Consider the following 13,708-nt stretch of genomic DNA (forward strand, 5'->3'; position numbering starts at 1 on the left):
GGCCTAGCCTGAGATCTATAGAGAGAGGGCTGTAAGGAGGACATATTTCACTGTATGCCTAAGGAGTGGTATATGTTGCAGCCATCTGTCAGAGCTATATGTCACTTGTGCTCCCGATGTGCAGCATACCTCTTACATAGACTGTATGACATGATGTGAACATAAAGGGGTTATCCATGTATTCATTTTCAATTTCCCTGGCCTTGCAACTTACTAATGTACAGTACATGTGCTACTTTTTCTGTCTCACTTCAGAGATAGGGAGAGCAGTCTCATGGCTGTGCCCTCTGTGGAGCAACTTTATAAATGGTTTAGCAGCCACAAATACTGGCTTTGGACTTCATTGCATTTTGCTTGGAGGTAAACCTCAGGTCCCTAGTCACACTGGGAAGAAACTCATACTAATCTGTTAGAGGACTACTTCCCATAGTGGGTATTGTAGAACCATATTGTGAGAGAATATTGCCTTGTGAGAATGTAGTGCATCACCAAGGCTGGACTAGATTAAAGCATCACAATACTAAGTATATCTGGATGTGGTACGTGGAGATCACCTTGTTTGTTTCCCCAGAAGTTTATGAGAACTGTACCTGCTTTTGTAAATACGTGTATTTGCACTCTGCCAATAGTTTCAGTAAAGCTGTGGTTACTGGTTTCATAAAAGCTGGCATTTTTATTCTATGTTCTTGCACACTCCCTGCATGTGTAATACCCCAGAGTGGTATTACCACCTTTTACACCCCTCTACTATCTTATACGGTTGATCCAATGTCATCATGTGTATCTATTCTAGGTCCTGCAAAATGTGTGTATCTATTTCTATACAAATGTATTGTTCAAGTGTAATGTACCTGGTTCACCAGCAGATGGCGGCATCTATAGCAGAGCTAGTTTTCCCTGGAATGGAAGCTTCTTTCCATTCTAGCCCTCTCTAGAAAGGGAGGAGTTTTAGTTAGTGAAGGTCAGTCTAGCCTTTCCTTCTTAGGGGACAGGTGTGCATCTAAAGTACCCCCTGCAAGAGGAAGGGTGTGCAAGCCAGCAGAGCTGACCTTCAGCTCTTCTGGGCATAGAGGCCCAAGCTGCAAGACTCACAAGCCAGAAGTGAAGTTCCCTGGATAAAGATAAAGACAGACCAGACTACAGAAAGCGAAGTTAAGCAGAAAGGAAAAGTTTATATTTAATACCGACAGCACAGCAGAGCTAGAGAAAGTGATAGATGTAGCAGAGCTGAATGTGTTTGCCTACCAGAATTTAAGCCAAAGCCTGCTGGTAACCAAGATAAAGTTTGGAAGATTGTTCCTCTGATGCAAGTTTTTACAAATAAAGCTGTTTTCAATGTTAATACAAGTCTGGACTCAATTCATTCCTTCATCAACTCATCCCTTGCTCTGCAGCAGGCGACCACGCCTGGGGTTACAGGATATCCAGGTAGGAGCACCGTGACAAGTGCACAGCCACACCTAAAGGGACACTATAGGCAACCCTTACACCACTTTGGCATTCCTACACCTGGGTACCACTAACACCATCTACTTAGGGGGACTAAGCCCCTCGTTGCTGAAATGCAACTGGCATCACAACAAACTTTCAAAAAGAACCCTCTTTAACCATCTTAGAGGGGACCCTAACCAGTGTTGTGGTCATCTCCGCGCGGCTGCCCGCCGCACATCCCTCCTTTCCACCCCACAATGCTCCAACCTCAAGGACACCCCAACTGCCACCAAGCAGGAGATTTCCAAACCAGGGTGTTTCCCCTGAGGGGAGGGAAGGGTGTGACCTTCTCTTCCCAGCGTGGAGAGCATTGGAACAGGGGGATTGCCACCGTGAGTACTACCACTTCCATCCTCTCCACCTCGCACCTTCCCTGAGGGCCTCTGTAATATGCTACATGACATTTCATATTAGACTGCTTAGTCTTCTCCCCCGGCCTTGTCAATCAGAAAGTATAGGAAGGGTCTGGCAGAGAAAGCAACAGGAGCAAGGGTGCACAGAATGGCATGTGCCTGTCCTTCGTGCACTTAACTGCTCATTTGCATATGGATTAAAAGTACTTTTTCTCCAGATCTCTAAGTGAAAGGTATCATTGCATTCAGCTGAGCTAGCCCTACTATAGAGACGGCCTTAGTGCATTATCTACCCTGGTGAAAATAGACTGCTTATTGGTAACCCCTGGCACCCAGCATCCCCCGTGGCACATACCAGTCTACTCAGTAGCTACACCCCTTCTAATATATTATTTAACCATAGCCAGTCTTCGGACAGAGCTACTATAAATGCTCCATTTTTGGACTTTCACCAATGTTAATGCCATGTAGTCACCCAGTCTGTGATGTGGCGTATCATGCATACTTCAATACATCCAGAATTTACAGTAATATCATATTTCTTGAGAAAACTTGTAATTTCCTCCTTGGGTTACCCTTCTTTATATAACTTTTTTTTATGTATGGAAGGATATCTCATTTCATAAGACAAGCACATTTTGGTGAGTTCACTCTATGTATAAAATCCAACCTTGCCCGAACATCAGTCCCCGGCCAGTGTCGGCTTACAAGCTGGGGTGAAATGTTGTGCATTCATGCATCAGTGCAACCCTGTAGGTGATCTATCTGTCAAGACGTCAGAAAGCAACCTAACTCTCAACATGACAGATAGGTACAATAAGGAACGTAGGACTTGAGGTGTGAACCAGTCACTTTTCGAATGTAGAAAGATCACTGTAGGCATCTCAACAGATGTTCATAATAACGCATAACCTCAATAAATAGGGTTCCAGCTACTACTGGGTGGCCCACGAAAAAGTAGCCCGCCTCCAGCGATAGTATGACAAGATGAACGAGCAAGTGGATTGTTTTTTTTTAATTACCCACAGGTCACAGAAGATGCTGAAAGGTGTCCCTGTTCAGGTCTCTGCATCTTTGGGCACGCCGGATTGTGTTGGCTGATACTTCTTGTGATGCTGCGGATGGTGTTTGTGATGTTCTCCTTGAGTTCATCCAGGGGATGTGGATTGTTAGCAGGACACTTTCTGTTTTAAAAGTCGCATGTGGACAAATCTGGGGAAAGTGGTGGCCAGAACCCCTTGCTCACAGTTCGCTCCTCCGTAAGCAGTTCATGAACCTGTGCCAATGATGTCCATGAGGTGTGTCAGATTGCCCCATATTGTTGGAAAAAGCAGGACATTTTTTTCTTCTGCAGCATCACTGTTGAAGAGCTGCAGGCAGTATCAGCCAACATAATCCGACGTGCCCAAAGATGCATAGACGTGAATGGAGACCACCTTCAGCATCTTTTGTGCCTTGTGGGTAATTAAATAAATAAATACAACACATACATAAGGTGGGCAACAACTAAAAAAGTCCTACATGACCCGAGCAGTATTGTTACTATCAGAGACTACCGTCTAGGATGTCCATATATTGTAATAGGGCAAAGGAAAAAAGTTTGATGGGACTATCTTAAGGCCAAAATTGCTGGGTTTTTTATGGGGATAAAGAAGCATTCCAGCTATTAACAGGTATATCCTAACCATGAGACGGATGGCAAATGTAATGTCAATAGGTCATGAGCACAATCTCTAGAATGGAGGACATCCAGGCAACATGCTGGTGGGGAAGACTTGTATGAAGAGATGGCAAAAAAATTCATACTGCTTCTCCATATAATGCTATAGGAAATAGGAAAGCAGCCAGAGGTTGGACCCCATTTTCTCAAATTTGTCACATATCCCATAGTTTTAACCATTTATGGGTTCTTTTACCATGAGCAATTTCCGCACCATCGACATATACAAGTGGCTCAATGCTCCCTTTTCCACAGCTGATGGAAACCAAATGACCATTACTGGGATTGTTTGTCCCGCATACAGTTTGCATATTGTTGGCAGCACATCCCGTTTACAGTGGCCAATGTAAATGCTGACTAAAGATAATATTTAGGCTGGCATAGTAGATCCGTTTTCTCGTCTATCGACTATTGAGCATTTTACACAGGCCAATGATTGGGAAAGTGCTTTGTTTTTGGCTGATCATTGACCCATGTAAAAGGCCCCTTCAAAGGGCTTTTGGTCCCACGTGGTACAGAGGTGGTATCTCAAGTCTGTTTCCTGTATCAAGCCCTTCGTGGACAGAATATAGAAAGATGCTACCATTTACAGTATAATTTAGTGTAACATGGCACCAAGTTCTAGGAAATTACCCTCACGTAGAAGAAAAAAGGCAGCTCTCATCTGCTCCTCTTTGCCGTGAGCACAGAACCAGCTCCTGGACGCCGCTGGCTTGTATATTCAAACACAAAACGTAGAGTCCAGCTCAATCTTGTAGCAAAGAGGAATACTTTATTGAAGCCATAAAAACTTCCTGTACAGGACAGTCTCGTCTTGACGTCTCTACGTTTTGTGTAGGAAACTACCTTCTATGAAGACCATAGCCCCTATACACCATATGGGCTGGGATTATCCAGTTGGGACAACCAATTTAAATGGGTTTTCTAGGTGAAAAAAAAAAAAGTATCTGCTAAAGTGAAGTCTATTTAGGTATAGACTACCCCTGACCTGAGTCTTTTCCTCCATAACTGCTACAAAATACATTGCAATGAGGTACTACTGCGCTCTCTTTGGTCTGATGCAAATAAAATATACTGTATTTCATGGAGGATTTGAGTAGCGTTAATTCTAGATTGACTTTAATTCTGACGTTTCAGTGCTCCAAAGGACCTTTGTCACATAGTCACTAGAGAAAGGAGGCAAGAGGCATAAGGTGAACACCGTGGCACAGCGGAAAGTGCTGCGGGGAAGGGTGAGTGTGGGATAGGGCACGTGTCCCTACAGCGCGACACACACCCTTTCCGCTCTGCCACGAGGTTCACCTAATTCCTCTTGCCTCCTTCCTCCTGTGACCACGGTCCATTGGAGGGCCGAATCGTCAGAATTAAAGTCACTCTAGAATGAACACCACTCTTTTGTTATACTGTATTTCATGGAGGATTTGAAAAAATTATATTTTATTTGCATCAGACCAAAGAGAGTGCAGTAGTACCTCGTTACAATTGATTTGGGATTATATAAATTCCTCTTTGCACTTGACCATCCAGGACATTGAGCCAAACCCAACACTGCTCTATTCTACAAAATTGCTCTGTATCTCAGTAAAATATCTCCCTAGGAAGAATCATTGAGAAGGTAAGGAGATTCCTGGCAATGCTATTTGGGAAAGTTTTCCAAATTGATCTCCTTAAAAAAGGAACACAAGTTACACAACTAGCTTGCAAATGGTCGATCTGTTCTGATGAGGTAAAAAAAGGCTGAAACAGATCTGCTCAGTGATGGGTGTCTCTGGTCAGAGCTGATACATGAGTCAAGTTCTAAGACTTCTTTTGAAGTTGGAGGATAGTCATCTACAGGGCACTTTACAGACAGTTGTCTTGCTTTTGGATGAGTACTATTTGCTGCAGTTATTGCTGGTAAAGATTAGCTTTGCATTTTTGTAAGTCAGTGGTTGACCTCCACATTTCGAAAAGGTATTTTAGAACTTCATTTGCCCTCATTGCCATTGGCAGATCAATACGCTGTAGGTGGCTACTATGAGAGAATACTATACAGGAGAAATCTTTATTTTTGCTAGGATTATTTCTGTGTTACCCAGTTTCCCCCTCCCCACTACGACGTGCTGCACAGCTGCCACCTCTTGAGTCAGATTCGGCAACGGGCAGAACAGGAATTTTGTCAGACTGACAGACTACATGGTTTTTATCAGTAGGCTTGGAGGTTATTTGTGAAATCCTCCAGGCACGAGAAGGAAACATGAGATCCTAGGGGTGGACTATATCTGCAGTACAATGGGAAGACTGGTCCTCTCCATATGTCATTTCATGTGGGCTGGGATCAAGATACAGGAGAAGTATTCAACATGTACAATAGGAATCCCTTCCAACTGAGATTGCTGAGAAATAAGATCTTTGGATTCCATTGGATTGGATTAAAGACCATAAAACAACTAACTTTTTTACTACAATATTTGCAAACTCCAATTTACATTGGATACAAATTACAAAGGTCGTTAAATGCAAATTCCCAAAAAGAAAATATGAACTAAACATAAAAAATATTTTAAAAAAACCATGAAAATTAATGTAAAATGTTGTCACCTTGATGTAACTTCCAGGAAGATCTAGTTTTCTCACTAAAGTTAATGGGATTATTCTAGGCTCCTGAACTATCCTCAAGACAGGATATGGGAGAATGGGAGCTGAGCTGCAGTAACCCAATATGGCCACTACGCTTTGAATGGAGCTGTGCTTCATATTTCTTGTTTATTCAACCGTCTGATAGTTGCATAATTCAACCTTACTGTCATTTCTGGGGGTAAACTGAGTACCAGAAGAGACTGTTAGGGGGGTACCTTTAGATGAAGTCCAATTCTGCTGTCTTGTATCCAGACAAATTAAAAACAAAACAAAACTGTAAAGTTTAGAAATATGGAATATATGAGTAGTAAAGCCATGGGAAATATCTAGTCACATACACACTGTAAAACTGTGTATGGTAAAGTACTGGAGGGGGTGTATATCTCATCCAGAATGCTCAGATGGGTGAGGTAAAGAGAATCCAGAAAGCTGTATATCAGCAAAGCATAGTTTGCTGAGGCATTTTGTAGCACTGTGGCCTTCTCTCAGCTCACCAAGCACAGCGCCATCCATTTGATAGCGGCTGTGCTTGGTATCGCATCTCAGCCCCATGCCTAGGTCATGTGACTGATAAACTTGACGACACATGGTGGGCACCTCTGCCTTCTCAAACAGCTGATCGGTGGTTCAGAGGATAGGTCATCAGTATAAAAAAAAAAAAAACTCTCGGAAAACCCCTTTATGTTATTTCATGGCCTGGATTTTAATGGAATGGCATGTAGGTTGGTAGTGGGATGTGCCATTCCCTCCCACACTCCAGTACAAGGTATTCCCCTAGCCTGAGACAAACCCAGGTGTAGCTGCTGGACTCTTTACTATGGGGAAAAATAGAAGCCCTCAGAAGCTCATTCCTGGTCAGTGCCTGGAAGCTGCATGACCTGTCGTGGCTGTACACAGCCCGATCGCTCCTGTGTTTGGAGTACCTAGGTGAGGTAACCTGATTTATAGTTAGCACCCAGAGGGGCAAGGTGATTAATTTGCTTTATGTCACATACATATGGATGCTTAAAAGTGACTAATGAAACGTTGTTTGACTTTTAAGCCACAAAATCTGAGAGTCTGTCTTTGTCAACCCCACCACAAGCACATGGACCCGAGGCAACATGTTTCCATTGAACGTCACATAATAGATCATCAGATTGGAGATTCACAAGTCTGGCCAATGGGGCACTGCAAAATTAGATTTTCTACAACATGAATGATTATCATCATTATCCATTTGTGTTTGCCCATAACAGTGTATAGCAGACACCACTGAGCAGTGGTGTACACAGATTTCATAGGGCCCCATTAAAAAACTTAGTATGGGGCCCCTGCTGCACCCAATTTAATAGTACGCATGCAACAATCACTCCTAGGCAACGCAAAGCACAACGCACAGGATTTCTGGTAAATGTACTTTTTTTATGAAGCAGAAGAAATTTTAATTAAACCAAAAACTGTCATAAAAAAGTTGCCCTCTGTCTTTTCCACTTTATCTGACTCCTATGTTGGAAAAAGTGGAAATAGGGGCTTATAATATTGGCATTCATTCTGAGCAGAATATTTCCAGACTACTGGCAAAAATGCATTGATAAATCTGCTTCCATTCAATTACAAAGCTGTCTGTCCTGCAGCTACCACTAGGGGGAGCTCAGTATATAGTAATTTATACAGTTACCATTTACTGGAAGGTAAAACAATCTCTTTGCATTGAGCTCACCCTAGTGACGGCTGCAAGAAAATGCAGTGTTTTCTTGTCAGGGAGAAATATAAACGGGCAGATTAACTATTGAAAATGCAGCCATTTTACAACATCACCTAACGGCAGGCAGGCCATTTTACAAATCACCTACAGACAGGCAGCCATGTAAATACACACATTACTGTAATAACCACAATAAAAATCATGATTCCACCACTAGTCCTATTTGCTTATCATAGGCATGCTCAACCTGCGGCCCTCCAGCTGTTGCAAAACGACAACTCCCAGCATGCCCGAACAGCCTACAGCTATCAGCCTACAGAAGGGCAATGTGGGAGTTGTAGTTATACAACAGCTGGAGGGCCGCAGGTTGAGCATGCCTGATTTATCACATGAATGTGTCCTGTGTGCTGACCCAGCACACGTATGTTATGTAACCCTGCTGTTACTGAATGTCATGGATTACATGATGTGAAGAGTATCACATGACTGATGCTATGTTTCAGTTAGGCCATGGATACATTACACAGGACTGATACATGGTCTATACCATTCTACTGCATATAGGAGTTCAACCACCTGATATAAGAAAGGTATGTATGCAGAATTTTAAATACATGTATATTAGAAAATAGTATGATTTCCTATTATATAAACAAATTAATAAAAAATGTCAAACCTTTAAAACATGACTTTAAAAATTTTGTGCAAATGCCGTTGCAAAACAGAAACAAACGTGGCGTATTCAAATGATAAATGTGGCCCTATGTCTGTCACAGATGGATTTAGCAGGAAATTTCTTCTTCCGTGAACCACAAAAAAAAAGAGGTCCTTCAGCAGCTGCAGTGTGTATTATTTCCATGCCTCTGCTGCTTCAGAACCTCGTGATCTAAACCTGAAAGTGACGAAGGATAGGGATGTCCCTTACACATCAAAAAGAGATTCTGCAGCAGTAGGGGGCAGTATCTCAAATATTTTAGGGAATTGGGGGGGGGGCATCTATCAAGGTTTTTATGACACAATAGTGGCGTAATAAAGTCAAAAATTTTGTAGCATGCCAAAATTTGAGACTTTTGGCCCTTTATGCCACTTTTCTAAAGTGCAGGGAGTGGACGGCGCAATAGACTAGAAAACTGGCGTGAATAAAGACAGAAATCTACGGCATCTAGAAGGCCAAATCTATGAGAGGTGTGTACCTCAGCATAAATTTGGCGCATCCTCTGGCTGCTGAGGGGGAATCAAGACTGCCCCAGAAAATGCCGGTCTTGTTAAATGTCTCCCTCGGTATCTACGTAAAGGTTACTTCTAGTGCTGATCTAGTCTATAAGCTTCTTTATCTCCAGTAAAGACCATAGACCATAAACTACATTGTACGGGCAAAGCACACTTCCCGATTCCTTGTTAGGCATGGGATTTTTTTTTATTCTGGAGCCCACATGTCCTCCTTCATTCATAAGCCATCAGATAAAGAGATAATAAGCAGGATTACTCCTTGCATGTCCAAACAGCCATATCCTCCCACTGATATCTTCTACATCTACAGAATACATTCTTCTATTCAGAACAGAAACTTAGAGGCATGGTATTCTTGCATAATTTCCATCCTTAAAGAGTTGGAAAAAAAATCAAAAAGGATTTGGACAGCTGTTAAATCCCCATGCCCACTGGTGCGGGTGAGAGGCTTGGTAAGAGCCGGAGGGAGGAGGCTGGAGAAGTTAGTGGCCATTTGCTCAGCAGTAGGCTGCGCGTGTCACAAAATGCAACTTTCCCTGTCTCTCTGTCTCCTGCCAGGCAGAGCTATTAAAGCTATTTTGAAAGTGACCCTTCAGCTTAAGAACGTTCAGAAAGAGAGAGGGGAGAGAGGAGGTAGCAGCTGTTTGGAACCATGACTGAAGATGACGGATTCGATTGTGGTGGAGGGTCAAGTCAGATTGAGAGATGGAAAAAAGGTCAGCGAAATGGACATTTTTTCCACCGTTGCCTTCGATTTCTAGGAAACATTGCGTCCTGGAATCTGAAATTGTCCTTCATATGATTTCCTTAATTATTTCCTGTTGTTTTGTGATTTCAGTGGAAGAATAGGTGGGTGCTGCTGCGGAAACCTTCCCCTGTGGCAGGTACGGTACTTATTCTGCCTTTTCTTTTTGGCTTTTATCTTGTCTTTTTGAAGATTGCAAACCTATATATATATATGTGCTAGTATACCCACAACGCTGGGCACAAGTCTTAGAAAGATTTCTTATGAAGGTTCCAAGCAGGGGTTCATGCTGTTCAGATAACGCTGCATGTCCTGGTGGCTCAGTCATTGAAAAAACCTTATTTGATAAGATTAACCAAAAATAATTACAAGGATTTTTTTTATCCAACTTCATTCTTACTATTGAGCTTTTTCTTTAGTTCAAAAAAATTCTAGATAGTATTCATGTAGCGAAATTGTGTGCTTGTTCCTGTAAGTGGACTTTTTTCAGTAAATTTTTGGTTGGATTACTTTTTTTTTATTTTACACTTTTCTTCTCGCCGTGGTACGTTTCAATGGAGACATGATTTAGAGTAATAGTTTAGATTAACATTTAAAGGCCTTCCTTTCAGACATATCAATGGACACAGAAAGGGGTTTGTTACTTCAAAGCATATTGCACTTACAAAAATAGAAAGAGGATACTGAATTCTGCCTAGCGTGTGAGCGGGCTGTAGGAAAGGAGGGAGAGGACATTAAAACTCTTCAGCCGGTTTCATGTGTCTCGGCAGACAGAAAAGTTAGGGGAGGATAGTAGGACTTCCTATTCCTTCATTTTAAAATAAAAAATTTACTAAAAAATTATAGAACGTAAAATACAATACAAATGGAACTTAAACCTGAAAATATATTAAAAACAAATTATTGGGTGATACATTGTAGGAGTGGTAGAAGCTGTATGTTTTGTTAGTATTTGACAATGATGAAATTTAATCTGAATGCTCAAGCAACTGGACAATTTCTGAGGGCCACATGCAGATAATGCAATCCAGTCAATGATGGACTACTGTGCCTTGGGCCCATTAATTGTTAGGAGAGCTTCTAATTATTCTAGACAGAACATTCTCACATCTACTTCATCATGTTGTTATCTCATCGATAAATTCTAGTAGCCCTTTATATACAAAGATATCTCTCAGAGAAAGAGAACCATCTCGCAATTGGAAGAGGGTCCCTACGTGACAAGGGAAAATAGCCAAGCCATAACTCAAATTTTTCCTCACAGTAAGTAGTGAGCTCTAAATCATGTCTTCTGCTGGACTTTTGGGGCTCAGTATTGTGCTATAACCTGGGCCCGCCATAATATTCTCTGGTACTCTTGTGGGCCAGTCCATGTCTATGCCTAATGGACTCCTGCCTAATATTGCCAGTAGAAAATATTGCTTTCCACTCCACTGAAAACTTTTGCTCATCTACCGGTCAAAAGAGGGTCACTTTACACAATGTCATGATCCCAGCTTGGTACCGTCTTCTACTAGCCTTGAAGTAGTCCTGGCCCTGTCACTCCCTGGTTTCAGTGGCGTGGAGTGAGTTGTCAGCACCTGGGACAAGCCAAGTATTGCGCCCCTTAACCTGAGGGTATGCCCTTTTTTATTGAACCATATCCCACAGATTACCAAGACCAAATACCAATAATAACACTTTACAAAGGCAAAATACTGTTAATATCGCTCCACCATGACTATACATCATACCCATTTAGGTCCCTGTTATTAATAATGCCATTTAGGACATCCCTATTTAGGCCGCAGTAGTTATAATGACACCTTGTAGTGCCCCTTGTAGTTTTAATGCCCCCTGATATGGCCCTAGTAGTTTAAATTCCCCTATAGTGCTTACAGTATTTAAAATGCCCCCAGCAGTGCCTCCACTATTCATAATTCCCCCTGTAGAGCCACGAGTACTTTTAATACCTCTCTATAGATTTAAATCCCCCTGTAGTGCCCCCGGTATTTATAATGTCCTCAGTAGTTACAATGACGCCCTGTAGTGCCCTCAGTAGATATAATGCCCCTCTGGTGTGCCTTCAGTAGATTTAATGTTCTCTTTAGTTTCCTCAGTAGATATAATGCCCCCCATAGTGCCCTCAGTATATATATATATCCTCTGCAGTGCCCTTAGCACATATAATGCCACTTGTAGTGCCCTCAGTAGATATAATTCCCCTCCATAGTGCCCCCAGTATATAGAATGCCCTCCTGCAGTGCCCTTAGTAGATGTAATGCCACAAGTAGTAACCTGAGTAGATATAATGCCCCCTGCAGTGCCCCCAGTAGTGCCAACAAATAAAAAATAGTAACAAAATACTCACCTGACTTTCTGCTTCATGCCGCTGTCTGCAGTTCCGGCCAAAGGCCTCTTCACTTCCTAGTGAAGGTGGTAATGATGACATCACTGCGACCTCCTGTGCAAAGTCTCAGGCAGCATAATTATGTAGTCACAAATACCTGTGCCGGGACACAGGCAGTTACGATTACGTCATCACACCTGAGGTCACGATGATGTAATTGCAACCGCCTATGCTGTTCCACTGCCTCATAGACTTCAGGCCTAGTGACCTATAAGAGTGATCAACAGGAAAGGAAGCCATCAGCTCTTGAGGCGAGATGCGGCCGATGCCCCTGATGCAATTTGGTGCCTGGGGCAACTGCCTCTCGCTCACCTTTCCCACACTATGTGAATGCCTGGTTTGATTAAATTTAATGGTATGATATGTGTATATTTAGTTGGCCTTTGGAACTGAGGTGGGAAAAACGCTATATTTTGATTTCATTTATGTATATGATCGTGATCATAGTTACCATCTAGGCACACATATAGGCTTTATAAATGATAACTGTATAATTTGCAGACCGCATCCCTATCAGGTAAATAAAATGTTTATTTTACATACTAATTGCACTCTTATCGATAGTTTGCCACCTGGTTGAAAACTGCATGGGAATGAACCTGCTTAGTGTTACCACAGTGTACCACACTATAGTTTATTGATGCAGTTTAAGACCGCAAGGCTTGGAGAGGTGAAATACATCGAAACCATGTGTTTTACCTGTCCAATTGTGTGGCCAAAAACACATGGCAAAACTGTTAGACCCCTTTCACACGGGCGAGTTTTCCGTGCGGGTGCGATGCGTGCTCTGAACGTATTGCACCCGCACTGAATCCTGACCCATTCATTTCTATGGGGCTGTGCACATGAGCGTTGATTTTTACGCATCACTTGTGCGTTGAGTGAAAATCGCAGCATGCTCTATATTGTGCAATTTTCACGTGACGCAGGCTCCATAGAAGTGAATGGGAAGCGTGAAAATCTCATAGCATCCGCAAGCAAGTGCGGATGCTGTGCGATTTTCACGCATGGTTGCTAGGTGACAGTCTAGTCACTGTATTATTTTCCCTTATAACATGGTTATAAGGGAAAATAATAGCATTCTGAATACAGAATGCATAGTAAAACAGCGCTGGAGGGGTTAAAAAAAATAAAAAATAATTTAACTCACATTAGTCCACTTGATCGCGAAGCCCGGCATCTCCTTGTGTCTCCTTTGTTGACTAGGACCTGTGGTGAGCATTAAATATAGGTAAAGGACCTTTGATGACGTCACTCCGGTCATCACATGGTACATCACATGATCTTTTACCATGGTGATTCACCATGGTAAAAGACCATTTGATGACCGGAGTGACGTCATCAAAGGTTCTTTACCTCTATTTAATGCTCACCACAGGTCCTAGTCAACAAAGGAGACACAAGGAGATGCCGGGCTTCGCGATCAAGTGGACTAAGGTGAGTTAAATAATTTTTAATTTTTTTTAACCCCTCC

The 13,708-nt window shown here is 42.3% G+C and overlaps 1 protein-coding gene across 4 annotated transcripts in view; it reads left to right on the top strand.

The window, feature by feature from the left end:
• The first annotated feature begins 9,386 nt into the window (after positions 1-9,386).
• Positions 9,387-13,708, top strand: part of DOK7 (docking protein 7) — a 119,403-nt gene continuing 115,081 nt past the window's right edge. For 2 of the 4 annotated variants that reach the window (XR_006390128.1, XM_044295740.1), the window contains exons 1-2: positions 9,387-9,816; positions 9,939-9,984. Coding sequence is in view for 3 of the 4 variants with exons in the window: in XM_044295740.1 (XP_044151675.1) it covers positions 9,763-9,816; positions 9,939-9,984 (100 nt within the window). In the remaining variant the exon portion in view is untranslated. The remainder of the gene's footprint in view (positions 9,817-9,938; positions 9,985-13,708) is intronic. The other 2 variants (XM_044295763.1, XM_044295752.1) reach the window with 2 other exon arrangements.

Source organism: Bufo gargarizans, chromosome 1, assembly GCF_014858855.1.
Source record: "Bufo gargarizans isolate SCDJY-AF-19 chromosome 1, ASM1485885v1, whole genome shotgun sequence".
In the NCBI taxonomy this organism is placed as follows: Eukaryota; Metazoa; Chordata; class Amphibia; order Anura; family Bufonidae; genus Bufo; species Bufo gargarizans.